A 20692-nucleotide genomic window follows, 5' to 3' on the forward strand; every position below is an offset into this window, starting at 1 on the left:
TTTATGGAATAAAATCTGTATTTAACTTTCTGGGTACATGAAGAAACATGAAAAGAAAAGCTCCACAGTTGTGAAATTTTATCAACTGTATTCTAAATCCATATTTACTCCATGCTTGCTGGCCTGCTTGATGAGCATCTTTGCGCCATGTTACTTTAATATCAGCTAGGAGGGCTCTGTTGTTTATTCCAATATCCCTACAGCATAAACTCACTACCCTTTAACAAAAGTTCTTTAAAGCCAAAAGCAGAAGCCAGGCATGGATTCAGCAGAGAAGCTGAGGTGCAAGTAAACTGTAAGATTGGTTGGCTGACATGGCGGTCCACGACAAGTCCAAGAGACCAGATGGAGGGGTGGCCCAGCCCTGAGGAGGCAGACAAAAGCAATGCAAATGATAGAGATGTAGGGAACCAATGAAAAGATACTTGGCTTCTCGAGGATGTTGTTCCAATCTCTTTATTCAAGCCTGTCAGAATCTTCTAAAACAGCCTTAATTTGCTTGGATAGCAGGCATATGATTGAAGTGAATCTAACTTCCACAAAGAGTTCTGGGACCTGCCTGCGTCGAGCTTTGTGCTTTTAATACCCACACATCCATAAGAGATAAACGGCAGGCTTATATCTACAGGAAATGAGTCATAAGACAAGGATTACACTCACAGAGCTACTTATTCCGTCATTACTCTGAAAACAAGACCATCCCTTCGCATTTTGCCTTCGTGAGTGGAGAAACTATGGGTTTTTGTATTTGCAGGGTTCTTGTCATTCTTCTCTGTATTGGGTCCTTTGCTCTTCAACAACACAAAGTTTCTGGCTTGAGTAGCATCGAGCTTGTCCTCAGATGGAGTGCAGAACATGGACTAGCAAGAGAGTTCAAACCAAGGATGCTCAAGGACGTGGCTGTTCAGAACCTCAATACCAAGGAGAAAGCAGGGCCTGCACCTTCATCATTCGATCCCTACCAATCAAGTAAAAGGAGAGTTCGCAGGGGATCCGATCCCATTCATAACAGGTGCTGATATTTCTCCAGCTGCTTCTTACTGAATCCATGGACATGATCAGCACAAAGAAACACGAAGCTGGTCAGTACTCTTAATTTAGACAACACAAATGGGGATGATGGGAGGTGTGTGTTCTCTCAGATAGACTTTCAGAGGATTTACTGCTAAGAAATTTTCCCTTTCTTTTTCATTTCTGTTGATTTGGTTGTTTCTATTTTATTATTAATTTTAAAGTTTTTTTTTTTTTTCATATTACATAGAGAGAGATTTATGTACAGAGGTGTTAAATGTTCCACACTTATCTTAGAAAGGAGAATTTGAAGGAAGACGAAAGTTACTCTTAGAATACCTTATGAAGGGTACAGAATACCCTGTGTATTATCTTCTCTGTTCTCCTTGCTTTTTATTGAGCCCAAGAATCTGAGCAACATGAGTCTGCAGATCGTGTGGTTGCTTCCAGAAAAGTAGAAAGGGGACCTCTTGTTAAATCCCAAGGAGAAACTTGAAGCCAATATTTTAAAACAACAGATAGATAGGATATGAACAAGTGAGATTTCTGATATTTGCTCTAAGATTATGTTGCCTGGATCTATTGTTGAAACAATTCCCAGAGACATATACTACAAACAAAGTCTTCAAATCCAGTCCAAGAATAGATTTGAAGATTTCCAATGCTGCCAATTATGAGCTTTACAAGCTAAATGAGAAGCTTTCATATTAGCAGTAATAGAGAGTGGCTTCCAATTCTCACTAGTAAATCCACCTGATTGATTAGACAAAGAGCAAGGTATACAACGGGTCTTCATGAAGAAATAAAACTACTACATTCTTAAGGATCCTTTGCCTGCTTTTGCTGCATTTGCCAAGATATTCAAATGAAGACCTCACCAAAACTCACTTTACGCATGCTGCCAGTGTTGCCTGCGAAATCTATTCTCTCTGTGAAGTTTCCACTGAACAAAAGTTATTTTACGTGCAACAGCCTCCCAAGTCATGTCCACAGCATCACCTGGCTGTGATGGGTAGTTGAACTCAAAGTGATGGGCAATTTCCTTTAATCTTTTCCACATTCTAGTCCATTCTTCACGTTTGATTCCTCTTAATAGATTCAGTAGAAAGCTTGGCTTGACAGCATCGGCCCCACGGATAAAGATACAAAATTCAGAATAATCCAAGACATCCTCAAACGGCAGTTCAATTTTATCACTTATGATGACTGGAACACAATGACTAGCTATAGCATCAAAGAGCCGATTAGAAGAGGGGGTATCTCCTGCAATATTCAGGCAGAATTTGGATGAACTCATGCCCTGGCCTGCATTAGTAATTCCTCCTCTTTCGACAGTTCCAAAAGTAAAATGTACGTCCTCTTCATCTTTGAGAAGATAATAAAGTTCTTGACGAATGAAACCTCCCTGGAAATACAATCCAACAAAGTAAGAATTACAGACGAGCTATCTGCACGAATAAAAATGGCGAAAATGAAAAGTAAAACTTCCACAAGGCTTATATATTAAGCTCTATGAAGCACATTTTGGAGCAGGACACCAATTTTAGTAGCTGAGAAGAATCGCAAACGCTGCATCTAAGGTAAAAAAAAAAAAAGAGAAAGAAAAGTTGGGTAATTGGCCCAAATTAGTCCTTTACTTTCCCCCTCAACAATCACAGCTGCACCCCGAACAGGATTGCCTCTCATTCCTTTCTTTTCATGTCCCAAGTTAAAACTCAAACAAATACAAACCACTACGACCAATCCATTCTTTGCCAGCAACAAGAGTAAGTTTTTTTCCAAGTTTGAACACTCAGGAACTCAGGTATTTAAATCCTCTCACGATTTCCCATCATAGTGCACAGATGAAGTAGGAATCTCTAAGAGAATTAAAACAAGTCTTCATTAACATCCTCTATCAATTATGTTCAGATTTCTAATTGTTATTACCATAATTCAAGAAGAAAGGGCGACATTTGTTATCGAGTGGTGCAAGCACTCGTATCCCCAACACTAAAACAAAATTATTTTTACTAGCTAACTGCATAACAGATATCCACTAAAGTAACAAATCCTTTTAAAAACATCTTCAGAGGATACATACTATCATTGACTAAATGAAGAAATTATCAATTGAAAGTAGAAAAAAACCGACTTACATCCTTCCTATAGATTGCCCCTTGGAAAAACACCAAGGTTGGGCGGTCCTCAAATGTGGCAGAGTTATGGCTCACTGAATACACAACATGAAGGTAAGGAGCAATAATATCCTTATCAATGTTTGCTATCTCAACCTGATATCTCCCAAAGTCTGCAAGAACAAACATTGCAGACCCAAGTTTCTTCCTTGCATATAACATGCTATTAGGATGATGGGCCACGATTAAGTGATCCCTGCCACCTGATCTTTTCCATTCTTCCCTACCCATCAAAAACTTCACCAACTGATCCTGCAGCTTCCAGTTTCTACTAACCTTTTCCTTTCCATGAATCTTAGAAAATCTATTGAAACTCACAGATGAGAAAAATGGCACAAAAATTATGTCTGCGTCACTTGAATTTCTTACTCTAATTGCTGTGCATGGTCTGGCCACATTTGGCTCTTCAGAAGACAGAAGATCCAAAGTAAGCCAATACGCAGTACTATGTTGAAGGTTCAATCCACCAGGGTATGCCGGAATGCTATGTAGACGGGTCACGTCCGGCCATTTCTTCCCATTTTGACCCTTCCAGCCCAATAGTCCAAAGTGAAATTCAGAAGGCAAGTCATACATAAAAACCTTCAGTAATGCATGCTCTGGATTACAAGATATACTTTTCCCAAGCTCAACAGCTCGAATCACATTGTGCTGAGGTTCCAGCACTGGGACTTCTGTATGAAAAATTACGGAAGAAGAAGAAGGTGGAGAAGGGTGATAAGAGAAATTTTCGAGGTTACTACTTCTAATGGGGCTCATATCTCGCGTTTTATTTATAAGCATAAGCAGTAGTACCGATTCAGGTATAATGAAGTTATCACTAGATTTCAATAAGAAGATACCAGACAAGAGAAGAAGGAATATTGAGACAAGAAACAGGAAGAAAAGGAAATTTCTGGTTTCAGAAGTTGATGCTTGCATGTTTTTGACCGACATGGCAACAATTGAATACTTGTATTTAAAAATCACATTAAATGAACGAAAAAAGGACACAAACAACAGCTAAAACCCTCTTAATCACTGCATCAGCTTATATTCGTCAAATGAAGAGATTTTCCCCAAAACCATTCTAAGAAAACAGTAAAAGGACAAAAACTTATCAAACCATGGGATTCCCCAAGCTGAATTTTTGTCAACAGACACGACACCAACCTCCACCAATCCCGTCCACCAGGAAGGTAAATTCATCTAACAGGATAAAAACAACAGGAGCCAGAGTTTGTAAAGATATGGCCTTCCAACTTTCAAGTTCCCACAACTGCAAACGACGAGAAATGAACAAAGGAAGAAGACAAACCGGAAAGGAGAAAAAAAAAAAAACAGTACCCAACCCAGAAACGATGAGATTTAGCAGGGAAGACACCAAGGCCAGCAGGGAGACTGAAAGTCTGAAACAGAAACGGTTCTTCAAGAGAGTTCAAGGAACCCCTTCCGCAACTGTTTCAAATGATGTCTCCATGACTGCATTATCTCCAGGTGAGCTGGGTTCTGGGTAGTGACTGACTGGTTTCTCACATTCTATTTCTGGGATTAAGAAATTTATTCTCAGGGAGAGAATGAGTAGTTTGAAAGGGCATTCCTCGGGGAATATCAGAACTGCCGCGTGACGCCAACAGTCTCAGGAAAAATTGTATGAAGTCTGTTTATTGTAGATTATTTAATAATTACTCTTTATTTCCATATTTACAAACCGTTATATGAATAATACAGCTGAGTTTTTATTAAAAAAAACACCTTAATTCCAACACGTGAAGTGAATGCTTAAAAATTCTTCTTTTTTGCCAGATTTGTTTACTCGAATGTCAATTACATGACTGATTCTTAAATCTGAGTGAAATCAACAACTGCCATTTCAGTCTCCTCTCATGTAAATGAACTAAAGACAGAACCAATAAATACTTAGGGGCTGTTTCAGTCAAATAGAGTTCAGAACCATTAAAAAGAAAAAGACATAAATGCCACTCTCTACCGGGCAGCATCAAAACGACGCCCGAGGAGCGACTTTGGACCCATAAGAATTAATAAGGGACACCATTCGTCATAACTGAAACATCGAAAACATAAAAGGAGACAGAACACCAAGAGTGGGAAAATTGGGATTGTTTATGGGCATTTTGGTCCTCCTTCCTTGGTCTTCCAGTTGTTGTAGCAGGGGCAGATTCCTTTGTTCCCATAATACCCTGGGGGCACGCACAGGCACTTCCTGCAGCACTTGTTGCAGAAGGTCAGGCAAGCCTTCTTGTACTGCGTTCTGCCGCATCTACGGTTGCATTGCGAGGGGCATTCTGGTAAATGTCAAAATACACCGATTATTCTACCGAAAAATAAATAAATAAATGAATGAGATTGTACAGCCTCTGACGCTTGTCAGATTTCTTTGACCGGGGTAAAAAAAATTGGATTTTTACGGAAAAAATAAAAGAATCCGAAACTCGGTAAATGTCGAAATATACAAATTATTCGGCCGGAAATAAATTAATAAATAAGTAGAAGAGATTGTAACAGTTGACGGTCGTTGACGTCTCGGTCAGATTTCCTTGATCAGTAAAAAAAAAAATTACGAATCGGAGAAGCAAGAGCTACTTACGGTAGATCTTCAGGCTTCCTGATCCATAAAGAGCCTAACAACGGGAGAAGCAACAAGGAAAAAGAAAGAAGCCAAATTAGTAACAGAGCCATACCACAGAATTAGATCTCCGAAAGTACAAAAAAAAAAAAAAAAAAGTACAAAGAAGAAAAAGACTCAGAAAAACTACCGAATCCAGACGGTATTCTCCTTCGACATGGTTGACACCTTGAACGAGAACCTGCATACAGCAAGAAAAAATCACCAAACCGTCCAATGTACTCCACCAGAGTCGAGACTAAGAAGAGAGCAAATATTTTCAGCTAGCTCGGAATGCGAAATTCTATACCATAGAGGTGGCCATTAGGACCAGAATCAAGACGGCGACGAGCTTCGCCATGGCCATTTCCTCACCCTTCCTATTGAAATCAAACAAAGAAGAAGAGGACAGGATGCAGTTGGAGATTTCGCTTCTCAGAGTGTGGAAAATGGTACTGAGTGCCGAGGTATAAATAGAGTTTCCCGGGTAGTTTTCGACTCCATTACACAATAAAGAGCGGTGGATAGAACAAAAGTGTTTTTACCTTATTACCCTATATCAACCTTGGTCTTACAATTCCGAACCGGAAACGAATCGGGTCGTTGAGATTCCAACTTAAGAACTAACCCGGTTCTCCTAAACTTAAGGTCCGATTGCCCGAGTTGGGTCGGGTTACTTGGATTTGGAAAATCATTATGAGGGTGAGGCACTGAGGGTAAAGATAGACAAAAGGATTTAAAAGCGCTTGCCGTTAGTTATTATGTCGGGCCCACACGAAAGAAAACAAGGATTGGCGGGAAAAAAAAACTTTAAAATAATAAAAAAGGTTGAATAGGAGGAACCGACGCATGTGCGCCTCTGCGCGGAGCACGTTACCCAAATTCTGCTCCGGCGGGGGGACAAATTTGCGCATGGTGCGCTGTTACGCCCGTCTAATCCCTGCAAAGTTCCAAAAATCCAAACCGAATCATCAGCCGGTCTCTTCTGAGTTTTTTCTCGGTTTTTCCCCTAGAATAATAAGTTCTCCTACCCATGATTGTTTTTTCCGGCTCTTTTTCTTTCAATTTCCCGTTGATTCGGCAACAAATCACGTAGACCATCTCTTTCCTCTTCTTAATTTCGTCCTCCCCTCGTCTCGATCACTCCGGATTTTCTGCTAATAATGGATTTTCTGTCGTCCCTAATTGTCCCAAATCCTCTTGGTTTAGAACGATTGATAATTAAGATCAGATTTTTAGAATATGATCACTCCAAACATTTTGATACAGAAGTATTTTTATAGAATCTGATAGTTTATTAAGATTTTTTTTTTTTTTTTTCTGCTATTGATAAGTGCTCTAAACATTTTCCTGATAGAAGTTTTTTAACAGACTCAAAAATTCCTCTGTGGAGTATTTACAGCACTTCTCCAAAGATTTGGTATTCTTCTTCTCAGGTATATCGACTCTAGATAAGAAAAGGACACAGCAAGTAGCTTAAAAATAACTTGTGAATGGCTTTTGAACATTAGAGAATGGGCTTTTTGGTTTTTAAATCAGATTTTGAGGCTCGAGCAGAGGAGCTTTCCGGAAAAGGGGAAGAAAGAGTAGCCAGATGAGGAATTTGTGAGGGCAAGTGGAAGAATAATTAGAAGAGGAGGACGGAGGAAGGTGAGGATGTAACTAATGTCGGCAAATCCAGGCAAGCGAGGAGGGGAGAGAAGATGCAAAAAGTGCTGAAAATTAAAGAGGAGCATCTACCAGGAGTGCTGCTGCACACCAGATGTTTGATAGTTTGATTGGGCCATCCGATTGCGTATGCAGTTCATTGACTATAATTGCACATGTGAGGAGCACATGCATTTCAACTGCAAGAAACCATTTGTGATGTAAGGTGAGTGGCCCCATTTGCCTTCTCTGAGTCTCGTCGCTTCCACTTTTCTCCTATTTCCTTGTTTTTGTCTTTTTTATAATCTCTGAGCTGCTCTTGGTAAGCTTGTTGATGCTTCTGTGAAGTCTTTGAAGTCTGAAAGGATCCTGATTTGGTAAGGGATTTTGATAGATTAAGCTCCATTTGTTACAGGGTTCTTCTTTTTTCTCTTGAAGACACCACTAAATGGAGTATTGGTAGAATTGATTTGAATCGGATGACTTTCAGTCATATCCATGGTTTTTCAACTAATTAGGTCGACATGGAACTTGTTAGGTAAATTCACAATTGGGTCAAATCGATTTGGATTTGAGAGAGATTAAGGCTCAGTCTACGAGTTGGTTGGGTGGATTGGAATTTGGGAAGGGGCAAGGCCAAATCAGAGTTCGAAAATGTCAGTCTCCTTTCTCTTGCTCCAAGCCTAGCTTCTGAACTAGGAAAATCGATCTGACTTCGATGAGACATCTTGAGTCTAAAGTTACCAATCTCATTTGCAAGAGCTATAATTTTGTTTCTCCAAATATGTATATTGATAGAAAATTGATTAGTTTGTACTAAAGTGAGAAATTTTGGATCAGGAGTGCATAGAATAGGAAACTTTGAAGAAGATGTCATCAATTAAAATTGTGTAAAACATATTAGTGCAAATAAGATTAGATTAAGGTGGTTCTTCAGCCATTTGCACTATAATGAAGATAAGATTTAGGTGGGTAGTCAGCCATTTGAACTATAATGAAGATTAGATTAAGTTGGGTCTTCAGCCATTTGCAGTATAATGTGAAAAAACAAATCAGATTTAAGTGAATAAGTTAATCCATCATCAAAATGGGGATCGGTGCAAGATGAGAAAGTACACAAGAGTACTTTCATATGGCTTTGTTTGATCTTCACATGAAAACAAACCAAACTGTCTGCCATTTTACAAATATTAAACCACCGAAACCTAATGCACTGGTCCATGTATTGTATTAAATATTTTATGCCAGGGAATGATTCTGAGACGTGTTTTCCTGCATTTACATGTGGAGAAGCACTAAAAATTTCCTGTTGTGCAGAATAAGTGACACAAAATTATTTAGGATCTCCAAATTATGCATGGGGAAGACATAATAAAATGAGTCGACATTTTGCAATTAATTGTTGATAGGGTTCACTCCTAAGATTCAAGTTCATGTTGCCCCCAAAGGGGGGGTTAGTCAACAAACTGGAAATTTGATCTTCATGTTCATCTTATGCATCTACATGATCTTCATCTACAAAATAGGTGTTAGTGTGGAAAACTTTATCTTCGAAATCTTCGAAATAGGGTGTTAAAGTGAACTCTGGAAATCTGTCCTTGCAAAAATTAGTGATAAATTTGATCTTTTCTACTTTCTGAATTCTTCTTTGGCGACTTCCTCGTCCATTTTTCACAGAAATTATTTTGTGGTAGCTGGTGAGAGAACTCAGACTATGCAATTCAGCCACTAAAAGCAGTAGACCAAAGAAAATGTACAAAATTCGGAAAACCCACCTAGACCATCCACAGGAAACATTGTTGTGTGCTTCGGTTATCAGTATGTTGAAGAGGATGCGTGGATTATTTTCGTGTAAGAGCGATATAAGGGTCACAACCATTCTTCTACTAAGGCCGAGTATCAATCAGTTGTTGTTACTGCTGTTGAACTTCGTGATAGAGATCAAGATGATCAGGATAAGAAAAGTTGAGATTGTCTCAACTTGTAACTCTACATTCATGTAAATCCTTTTATCATTTTGTAACTATAAGTACATGTATTAATGAAAGTAAAATCATTGGGAAATATTCTTTTATCAGTTTCTATATGGTATTAGAGCTAAATATTTGATTTCTTCTCTCTGCCCCACCGCCATCGTCAGTGCTGACAACTGGCACTGAGTTTCGACCTCCCGACACCGAGCTTAGCCTCTGGTCCTTCTCTGCAGCGACCTCTGGTCCCTCTCTGTCCCTCTCTGTAGCCCCTTTGGTCCCACTACCGTCCCCGCGACGAGCCAGGTATTCCTTCTTCTTCCCCTTTTTTATTTTACCACGGCCTTCGGTTTAATCTGAGGTCGGTTTAATTTTCGGAAAGAAGAAGAAATTCACATGTGTGATCTTGACACGCGCGAATCTCACAAGTTGATTTCCAGACGTGCAGAAAAAAAAACTAGTTTCTACTCATGGCTTTTGACAATTCTCGAATTTCTAAACCCTAAGTCTAGGTTTGTAGTTTTATTTTCAGTCCCTACCCCCGTAGTTTGCTTTGCGTTTTTTACCTCTATACTGAGATTTTCATATTGCAAATTATATATTTTCGAAAAGATATTTGAGTCTACTTTCCAAGAAAAAATGAGTTTTTCAAATCGGAGTTATGTATAAAGAGATATCGATATTTTAATGAGCAAAGGTCAGATTGCAAAAGAGGTTCGAGTAGTAGCAAAGAGCTTAAGCTTCCGAGGTATTTTATACTCTCAAGAACGAGACTTTATATGCAAATATATATATATATATATATATATATCAAAAGAAATATTTGTAAGTCTATTCTCTTACATATTCTACCAATTTTTAATCAGATTTATCTACAAAGAAAAATTGATATTTGAAGCAGTGAAGGTCAGATTGAAAAAAAGGTTTGAGCAGCAGCAGCAAAAAAATTCAACTTCCGAGGTATTTTATGCTATCAAGAACGTGACTTTATATGGAGAATTATATATAAAAAAAATATCTGGAAATCTAGTTTCTTACCTATTCGACCAAATCTCGATCTGAGTTTTTTATAAGGAGTTATTGATCTTGGAAGACTCAATGGTTAGGCTAGAAAAAAAAAGGAGAAATAGTGCTTAGTTTGGCCAGATGACAGAGACCGAAATATATCAGATTATTTTATCTTCTGATAATTATATTTTATGAAGATAAATTATACTTGGATGAAAGGTATTTAAGTCTAGTTTCGTAAGGAGAAAATTTCATGTTAATCTTATCTATATTTAAATATATATTCGCATTGGAAGAATAAAAGGTCATACTGGTATTCTGTTGTATTGAAAAATTCGCATTTATGCCTTTTGTTTTGCGTCACTATTTGAGTTGCTATATCAGGAAAATATCTCATTTTTCCCTGGTTTAAGGGTTTATTATTACATCTATATTATTTGGGTTTATTGTTGTATCTATGATATTTGGTTCAAGCTGGGATCACTGCCATTACCTCCCAGCTTGAGGATGAAAAGTACAAGAAGTACAAGAAAGAGGTATTTTATTCTCTATGTTGTGGATAAGGTTATGTGGCCAAAATATTCAAGAAATGGGGAGCACAAAAGATGAAGCTTATGCATCCAAGAAAAAATATTTTTATCGGATTATGATTATTTCATGGGTCCTTCTACAAGGTTTATTATTTTAGTTCGTTTTATTTGTATTGTAAGATGGTCATGTTATAGTACAACTACTGCTATTATGTCTTTTTGGATGAGACATTATTATTAAAGAAGAGGTAGTCTCAATACCTTTTCTCATATCATAATTTAATTGACTCTAAAAAATATCACGGTTGGGAAACCATGAGAGTCGGTGCCCGGATTGGGACACCATGATAAATTTAACTCTAAAAAATATCAACTTGTAACTCTACATTCATGTAAATCCTTTTATCATTTTGTAATTATAAATACATGTATCAATGAAAGTAATACAATCGGGAAATATTCTTTTATCAGTTTCTATACTTCGGTGGGTATGCTCTCTACTTACTAAACTTGTTGCGATTTTAAAGTCTTCTCTTGTAGTCTATTGTGACAATATTAGAGCCACTCAATTAAGCTCCAATCTCGTGTTTCACTCCAAAATGAAACATGTAACAGTCGATTATCACTTTATCTATGATTAGGTTCAATTTGGCCTACTTTGTGTTGTTCATATTGTCCAACTTGTTGATTTGTTTACAAAGCGGCCACGGTCATAGTTCCACTTGCTAAGGGACAAAATTAACATCTCTAACCGTGACCTATCTTGAGTGACATGATAACAGATTAACATAATTTTTCCTTCGATTATCAGATAAGATCTTTGTTGTATTTATCATATATTGTAATCATCTCTTCCTTTAAAGTTTATCGTTTTGGTTAAACTTATCATTGTAAATTGTATAAATATCACTCTTAATCAATACAAAGATGGTGGTTCAGTTCAATTTCTTACAACAAGATCACTGAAGACTCCTTGAGGGTTTAATTCATTACAAGGGAACTACTGCCTTTCTCCAACTCCTCCATGAGAGTTGGTGGAAGAGACTTCAGTTCAGAGGAGAAAAACCCATTTCATGAAAGAGTTGTTATTCAAGTTCAGAATTTAGAAGACTGGATTAAGGTCTGCCTTGTTCATCGAGTAAGGTGTTTTAAATTTTAGAGATGAGACGACATGCTCCTTTATAAAGAAACTTTACAAAAGGCATAGGCCCATACGCGTAATCCCTTTTTTGAACTAAATATTATCAATGCAAGAATGGGCTGGTGATGATATAAAAAGAAGGAACAAGGCAGAAAAGCTCTTCTTGGATCCCCTTCCAAGTACAGAACTCTCATCTGGAGCATGACAAACCTAAGTATCTTGAAACACGTTCTTGACTCAGAATTGGGAACTAACTCAGGTCTGAATTTCCATGCGAATTAACCAAAATGGGTAATCAGGTTCGAGGTGAGTCTGAAGGGATTCGACCTAACAGAAGAGTAGAATCCATCTCTACCAGTCGAATCTCTCGGTCCAAATCCGATCCCACTCTCCTAATCCCTGTACATATATTTTAGATTTGCCACATGAACTACCAGCAGATAATGGATACTGTAGATAGTCCAGACTACAATGGGCGAGACAGGTGATTTAATTTGATGGACTGAAAACGAAAGAAGACATTAGTGCAAGGGAGGTACTTTCGTACGGTTCACTTCTGAGGAAGTAAAAGCCATATTTCGCATAATTTTAGCTGTTGTGTGATTGAATCTGTGTCCGTTATCATTCAAATTATTGGAAAACACTGTGAGCTACTACGAGTGAACTCACTGTTGGACTTGATAAGCTGGCACCCAGAATCTCTCACAGGAATTTGATCAAATACCTGCGTCGCATTAGTTAAATTTCCCATTTTTTCTTCTTCCTGACCAATATAAGAACCATTTCCAGGACCCAGAACCCGTCTTGTCCGAGGAGCCTGCAGCCTCTTTATCTTCACCATGACTGAACAAAGTGAAATCAGTTTAAACCCATTAAATCATGCTCGAGTTGTTTCCACCACTCGTCTCCATTTTCTCTTTCTTCCGTTTCAGAAATCCAGAAAAGCTGGTTAAACTGTTAAAGTCTTTCATCCCACTGTTTTTGTCTCCTTCTCCCATCAGTTTTAACTAGCAGACTTGATAATGCTTATCTCTACTGATCAGTCCAAAATCAGTTGAGTTGCAACATGTAACGGACCCGGTTTTCTCTTTCAGTTTCGATTTCAAACATCAGTTCCTCAATTTCATAACAATAGAACTTGAACGATCAGTCCAAAATCAGTTACGAGACGGCCAAAACGGTATGGGTACTCACCTCGTTCTCGTCTTCTAAAGCCTGCTTTATTTACTTCGGCTCATGAGAAATCCAGACTGGTGCTGAGATTTGCTGAAACGGAAAGAAGCTAACCAGGCCGTGTGGAACCCAGTTCAAGTGTAATCTATTATTTGTTTTCTCCGGTGGCCGCAATTCCAGAAAGATCTCCCACTGGTAGATCAAGTTGCTCCACTACGACTGGCAGATGTGGACTGTTCTTAGGCCTGCATTGGGATACCTTCCCTGAACCTGTATTGTTTATCCTAATGATCGGGATCTTACGAGCCGCGTCTCAACATAAGACGGAATTATAATGAACACTATTAAAACGGATAATAGAAAAAATAAGAGATAATCAAGGCTTCCTTCTCTTTTGGAGTTTTCATTTGGCAATCTGCCAAAAAAACAGGGGAATCAAACATGGACTACGGATAATTGCAGGGTAGTAATCAGCAAATTAAAGTAGAGAAGCAAACTGGTTTGGCCATCACCTTCAATTCCAAAAACCATTGAAAGCTTTATCTTCTTATGGTAATCGCTCCAAAGATCATTCTCATCGACTTTGCTTCCTCCCATGATTTCTTTTCCATCTTTTCAATTTCATTCCTTGACCATCTCTATTTTTTTCCCCCATTTCAATCTAAATTCAGCTCCTCTTTGTAATTATTCACCAGGAAAGAAATATTCTTGCTGATGGGAGAAACAACTATAAAAAGTGACAGGATGAGGACAGTTTTTTCAGCAGTTTCTGATCAATCAATCCTTTCCCACTCCCCACGCTCTACAAAATCCAAGCGGAACCTTATCTCTTGGATGTTCCATTAGAGGGATTAAGAGAATGATTAGGGTTTTAGTCAAATCCCACAATTTGATTCTTTGAAGTTTGAAACTCAGCAGCTTCACACTAGACTGATGAATTGATAGAAAAATTTTAATGGGTTGATTCATTTCAGGTGTCATTTGAGGAGAGAGACAGAGAGAGAGAGGGCATTAAATTAGGTAGAATTAATGGAGGTAAAAATAGTAGAAAATGTGGTGTGTTACAATTGAAGAGGCTTTCATTATTAGGAATGGGGGAAGAGGGTCAGGTTGTTTTCAACTATTAAAGGCCAAGATGAATGATAATTAGGGTGGTCCCTCCTCTACTGCAATTTTGGGGAAAATGATGGGGCATTTTCTCATCATTTTTGTTTTTAAACCTTTTATGTTTTTATCCCTACATTTTCTCTCACATCCCTAATCACCCTTTTCTCTCTCTCTCTCTCTCTCTCTACATATGTACTGATAAAGGAGCAGAATTGGGTGAAAAACCTAGCCTTTATTGGAGCCATTTCTCTCTCTTCCCTCTTTCTCTCACATGTCTACTGTCTCCTTTCTTTCTCTCTCATAAATGGATGAAAAACCTAACTTCTACTAGAGCCATTTCTCTCTCTCTCTCTACCCTTTTCTCTCACCTGCCTACTACCTCCTTCTTTTCTCTTTCTAGACACCCTACACCTATTTTTATAGATATGAAGGAACATTATGGATGAAAACTCTTAATTTTTACTGGAGCCATTTCTATCTCTACCTGTTTTTTTTCTCTCATATGCTATATTCCTAATCTTTCTCTCTCTAAACATCTATGTGTACATAACCAAAACACTAATTTTTACTAAACCCTTTTCTTTCTCTCTCTCTCTAAAGAATTAGATGTAGATAAGGATGAAAACCCTAATTTGAAGCATCTTTCTTTCCCTCTCTACAGATTTATGGAATCAGGGAGGAGGGAATTTTTCTCCCAGTTTCTCTCTCTAGAAAATTGGGGAGGTATATAATGAATAAATGAATAATGAGGGAGCATAAATGAATGGAGATTAGGTGAGTGCTCATCCATTCAAACTTGTTAACATTATCTCTGTGTCAGAGAGCAAATGGGCTCATTTTTGTCAGCCCATTTCACATCATCAATGGGGTGTGGACCCCATGGAATCTGGTTCTGCCAAAATACTGATCAGGAGATTAAAAGCTCTCGTTTTTGCTCTTTATCTCTCTCTCTCTCTTTCCCCAATTCCACTAAAACCTCTCTTTCTCTCTTAGCTGTAGCTCATTAAACCCACCTCAATTATTCCCAAAACTGCTCCCTTGCGGGTTGACCAGGGTTCATGAAACCGTATTCTTGCCCTTAACCTTGTTGGACCCACTCGGCGGGGTGGGGCAACCTGATAAGGTTGATGGAGGGGGGAGATTGATTACAGATGTGTACCATGTCTGGGACAGCTTTGCCTTTTGTAGGTGGATTCCCGGACTTGCTTAGGGTTTTGGCATGGGTTAATGATGTCAAAATCTTAGGACAAAATGGAAGGGGGGGTATGCCACATGGGGTGGGCTCCCCCCTCCATTGGACCCTCTTTGTTGTTGATTTTACACATAATGCGGTATGGCTACCACACGACATTATGTGCATTGCACGACAAATTGCACCAATCGAACTAAGAGTCACCTCACTTCACAATTTGTGACTAGATCCAACTTTGATTCTATAAAGTTTTCGACGACATACTTGAATATGTAAATATAAAATATCGGTGCGTTTGTGCCGACAAAAAAAAAAAAAAAACCTAAACCCTAAACCCTAAACCTAAAAATTAAAAATATTTTTATTTTTTAAAAAATAAAAGAATAGTAAATTTTAATTAAAAATATTTTTTAAAGTCAAATATTCCTTATAAAATGGGGGGAGAAATGGACAGAAAGAAGTTGTCTTTGGCCTTGGAGGTAATAGGTCAAGTTTAATCATGGAACAACAACATGGGTTGCTAGGTGTTAGCCTCCAAGGTTGGGCCCCACTCCATGGAAGGAGTTAATTGGAACCCTAGTAGGAAATATAATATAAGGACAAGTTCATGAATAAAACCTTGGGTTACTTGCACATGAAGGAGCGTGTGGAACTCACCAATGACTACCTAGGCTTGCCATGATGTGTAACATGTTTATTAAAAAAATAAGTCACAATAAGTAACAAGGTCACAGTGTTTTTATATATAAAAAACTGAAATATTTGTTACATTCATATAAAAAAATAAAAAGTTAAACGCTTTTCAAATACAATAGTCTTTTAGTAACACGGTGTATTAAAGTCCCATGCTTTGCATGCAACGTGGCCTCTGTAACGCATTCCACGTCGCCGTTGACGGCCATCTCCCCTGCACGCCACGTGTTCAATGTAGTGGAGAACTTCCACGGAACGGAAGGTTCCCCGGGCTTTTTTAACTCGCCCTGTGTTGATCTAAACCGTTGATGTGATCATAGTTCTCGTTGGAGGACGATATCATCCGTCGATCTCCACTTCACAGACCAACATTCCTCGAGGAGTGACATGGACAGCATAATAGCTTTTCACAAGGCTATTGTCGTCAAATGAAAAAGAATCACCCTGAACAACGGTTAAACCGACAACATAGGGAAATTTAATGTGAATTTACTGAACTAACCCTGTCTGGCGTTTAACGAGTCATTGTTCCTTGACTCGAGCGGATCAAAACTCGTATCATGTCATTGTACTCAGACTCAGACTTAAACGCTACGATATATTTTTCAAGTTACTTGTCCACACTTCCCGTATTAAAGAGAAGATTAGGCTAAGGAAGTGGGGAGTAATGTGGTTAGTAATTATGTAACATATAGCAAATTTTCACATGGATAATAATTTTAATCATGTAATCTTATATAAAATTATGTATTAGGATTTTAATTTTATTTTATTAACAATTTTATATAGTCGTATATCAAATATGGTATTGATACACTACATATACGTATAAGATTACGCGTTCACGATTTGTACTCGTGCTAGTGTTAGAAGCGAGTTACCGAGTTGGTATTTATGGAAATATTTGGGAGAAAAGAAAAGGCTGAAGAGATATTAGAGAGATTATGGGTAACCCGAAGAGGGTCAGAAACTTAACCATGGATTAAACTATTGGTTAAAACGTGTGGTTACGAGACCACACTTGTCTTCCCGTCCTCCCTACAGTCCAAGACGCATACAGGAGACTTCGCCTCAGAGGGGGAAAACTAAGAGAGAGAAAGCTGAATTTTAGAGATACAAAGAGAAGGGGGTGTTTGTTGATAAATATCTCTCTTTATCTCTCTCTTAACCTTTTTATCACCGAGTTCTTCTCTCTCTATCAGGCCTCGTCTCTGCATTTCTGTCCTCTCAAAGCCACTCTTTTCTAGTTTTTCTCTCTCTCTCTCTCTCTACTAAGGTTTCACCACCCATCTGGCCATCTCATCTGGCTACTGCTCTCCACCTTCCGACCGTTTTTCTTACAGTCATGGCGACCGGGAACCCTAACCCTAGAAGCCCACCTCCCTGCTTTGAAGGAAAACCCTAAATGTTGCAGTCTTCCCCGGCATGGATTTAGCAGCCAAGCAGCACCTAGACGCCCACAAGCAGAAGCTATCCGGCACCGGCGGCGACGCCGTGGTCTTCTCCAACGGCGCGCTCAAGCGTCACCACCCGCTCAAGCCCCCGCCCCTGGCCTCTCCACCCACGCCGCTCTACCGCGAGTGCCTCAAGAACCACGCGGCCTCCCTCGGTGGCCACGCCCTCGACGGATGCGGCGAGTTCATGCCCTCCCCGCTCTCCTCCCCCTCCGACCCTACCTCCCTCAAGTGCGCGGCCTGCGGATGCCACCGTAACTTCCATCGCCGGGACGACGACGCCGGTAACAGCGCCGGCAGCGACGATGTCGTCAACGGCGACGTCACCCCCAAGCGCCGCAGCTCCAGCTCTGCCTCCCCCCCGCCGCCGCCTCCCCCTTTCTCCTCCTCCTACTTCCCCTCCGCGCCGCAAATGTTGCTCGCTCTTAGCACCGGCCTTGCGGGTCCCCCCCACCACTCCGCCCCCATCGCACGCAAGCGCTTCCGCACCAAATTCAGCCGTGAGCAGAAGGAGCGGATGTTTCTCTTCGCGGATAAATTGGGGTGGAAGATGCAGAAGCAGGACGAGAGGATCGTGGAGGAGTTCTGCAACGAGATTGGAGTTGCCAAGGGGGTTTTGAAGGTGTGGATGCATAATAATAAGCACACCTTCACCAAGAAAGACGCTTTAGCCATGAACAGTAGCAGTGAGAACAACAACACCAACACCGATAACAATAACCACAACGAGAACAGCGACAACCACAACACCAATAGCAACGAGAACGGCGGCATTGACCACAAGAACAATGGTAGCCAACTCTTTAATGGGTCGACTTCTTCTTCTTGAGAAGTCTCAAATGTTATTTTTTTCCCTGTGTCTTTTCTTTTTCTTTTTCCTTTCATCCCATCTTCCTTCTTTTTTCTTCTTCCTCTGTTGTTCTCTGCACCTTCCGATGAAGTGAACGAAGATAAAATATTTAACTGGAGTACTCATTCCAGCTCTCTTTGGCGGAATAAACTTAACGTTCTGGATAGTCCTATCTTTATCATTATATATTTTTTCATTACAGATGTTTTCTCTATCGGGGTTTTTGTTCTCTATCTAATTGCATTTGGGTGCAGAATCCGTAGATGAGTCGAAAAAGCAGCGGTAGCAGCAGCTGCAGCAACAGTGAACCGAAGAAGAAAGCTAAAACCACTAAAACCACCCTTTCTGTGATTGAAAGAGAATCATCTCCGCTGGATATGGTTTTAATTTTTTTTTTCATTTTAAGTACGGTGGTTTAGGGCGACTGGAAGCTGTTTACTTCCCTTTATTCAACACATTTCTCTGTTACTTCCGCGGCATCCTGGACGCATAATGACCAGCAAACACCCGTTTTGGTGACAGAAAAGAAGAAATGAGCTGAGAGAAAGCTAGACGAAGGACATCCATCATGTCATGATAATACGAAGAGAAAGATCAAATATAACGAGGTTTATCTTTTTCGATTGGATTTGTTCTCTTATGCGAGGTTCGTTGCGTTCGGATTTGCAGTAATATACTTTGTCCCTTATCCTCGTTGGCTCTTGGATGCTTCCCCCGCTTGTTGTCTTCTTCCTCATTCAAGTCATTAAACACATCATCTCCTGATTCAAATTTCAAACATAATTGACTACCCAAAAACGATTCATTCTCACAGATAGTCATTCAAGTCGTTAAAGATTTAAGACCCATTGATCTGTATCCTCGACTTCTGTTACTGCAACAAACTTGAATCAAATTCTTCCGTGAACTGCAGATTTTCATTCTTGTTGCGGAAGAGAGATTAGATTTTCTGTAAATTTCTTGCTGGGGAAGCGATTTTTATTTAGACTTTAAACGAAAGGCGACGGTGGCTTAATCTTTACATTTGTTGGTTGGTAAAAATTAATTGTTTGTTCTTTAGGTTGTTGGGAGAAATCGAGAGACAACTCTTCCCTCTGCCACTCCGACATTTTCTCTCTCATTTTTTGCCTTCCGTTTTCATTCCTCTTTTGGTAAGTATCAATCATAAGTATGGCTTTCCCGCGCTTAAATACTCTTTAAGTATGATTAGTGAATAGTTAACTAAAACCGGTTAAGAGGTAAAAACTGGGAACCAGTAATTTTTCTAATAAAAAGGGGGTAAAAACTTTAAAAAGTGAAAGTGATTTACTGTTTTCCGACAGAAAGCTTCAGATGTACGCGACAGGCAACTGTTCCTGAAGAGCTTATATTTTGGATTCTTTTGCATTTGAAATTTAAAATTTATGTAATTTTATAGTGCAATTAATTAAATATAATAAATTACATTAGTTTTAATTTAGTGATTAAGAGATGTTAAATATAATCTCCAGCGTCCACGTGTCCTTCCCCCAACCCTCCATCTCACTGACTTTTCAAGTCCAATCCACAAATGCTGAGGAAAAGGGAAGAGGAAAATGGGGTTTCAGCCACATTTGTTGAACAATTCATGAAAGTGTGGTTAGATAAGGAATATATAATATAATAAGAAGCAAAGAAAGGTTTAGTGAACTAATCAGGGCCTAGATTTTGGTAGAAGATGACTAAGTGAGTGAGGGTCAGTGGTTGGGAAAAAGGAAGAGAAGGTGAGTTGAATGACGGAGGATCCTTCTCAAAATGGAGAGTGGCTTCTTTTTCACATCTTGAAATGTTTAGCTTGAATTGTTAGGGGGCACTGATGCTGCACAGGGTCAAGGGAAGGCCTTGACTCAGGTTGAACCACGCCTGCTTATTGGGTTTCATCCATTCATTTGGTTTAGCTCTAAAATATATATATATATATATTTAAAGAATTAAAATTGGTGCTTTGTGGTGATAATAAGGTACTTTCCCATTTAAAGTTTTTTTTTGCTATTAATATATAAATTTTTTAAAATAAACTTTTTACTCCAAATTATCTAAAGAATTTCAACCCAAGATGTAATTTTTTTTATCATTTTAAATAATAATTCATCAGTTGAATTGAGTTTTTCAAGGC

General features: G+C 39.0%; 3 protein-coding genes across 3 annotated transcripts; 1 reads left to right on the plus strand and 2 right to left on the minus strand.

Annotated features, from left to right (window-relative positions):
- Window positions 1–1549: 1549 nt before the first annotated feature.
- LOC137941038 (probable arabinosyltransferase ARAD1) lies at window positions 1550–4928 on the minus strand. Its single transcript, XM_068786257.1, has 2 exons — window positions 3150–4928; window positions 1550–2416 (listed from the first exon to the last, which is right to left on the minus strand). Exons 1-2 carry the CDS (start codon window positions 4122–4124, stop codon window positions 1901–1903), a joined length of 1491 nt encoding a protein of 496 aa, XP_068642358.1. The 5' UTR covers window positions 4125–4928; the 3' UTR covers window positions 1550–1900.
- Window positions 4929–5073: 145 nt separating this feature from the next.
- LOC137941039 (gibberellin-regulated protein 4-like) lies at window positions 5074–6246 on the minus strand. The gene is made up of 4 exons (XM_068786258.1): window positions 6104–6246; window positions 5945–5995; window positions 5776–5809; window positions 5074–5473 (listed from the first exon to the last, which is right to left on the minus strand). The coding sequence occupies exons 1-4, from the start codon at window positions 6158–6160 to the stop codon at window positions 5292–5294; spliced, it is 324 nt and encodes a 107-aa protein (XP_068642359.1). The 5' UTR covers window positions 6161–6246; the 3' UTR covers window positions 5074–5291.
- An 11127-nt stretch (window positions 6247–17373) lies between these two features.
- On the plus strand, window positions 17374–19186 carry LOC137940556 (zinc-finger homeodomain protein 10-like). The gene is made up of 2 exons (XM_068785685.1): window positions 17374–18499; window positions 18813–19186. The coding sequence occupies exons 1-2, from the start codon at window positions 17680–17682 to the stop codon at window positions 18842–18844; spliced, it is 852 nt and encodes a 283-aa protein (XP_068641786.1). The 5' UTR covers window positions 17374–17679; the 3' UTR covers window positions 18845–19186.
- The last annotated feature ends 1506 nt before the right edge of the window (window positions 19187–20692 follow it).

This window comes from Aristolochia californica, unplaced genomic scaffold (genome assembly GCF_029961685.1).
Source record: "Aristolochia californica isolate CCGP_79_NKW_82.1479 unplaced genomic scaffold, dmAriCali1.0.hap1 SCAF_9, whole genome shotgun sequence".
Taxonomy (NCBI): domain Eukaryota; kingdom Viridiplantae; phylum Streptophyta; class Magnoliopsida; order Piperales; family Aristolochiaceae; genus Aristolochia; species Aristolochia californica.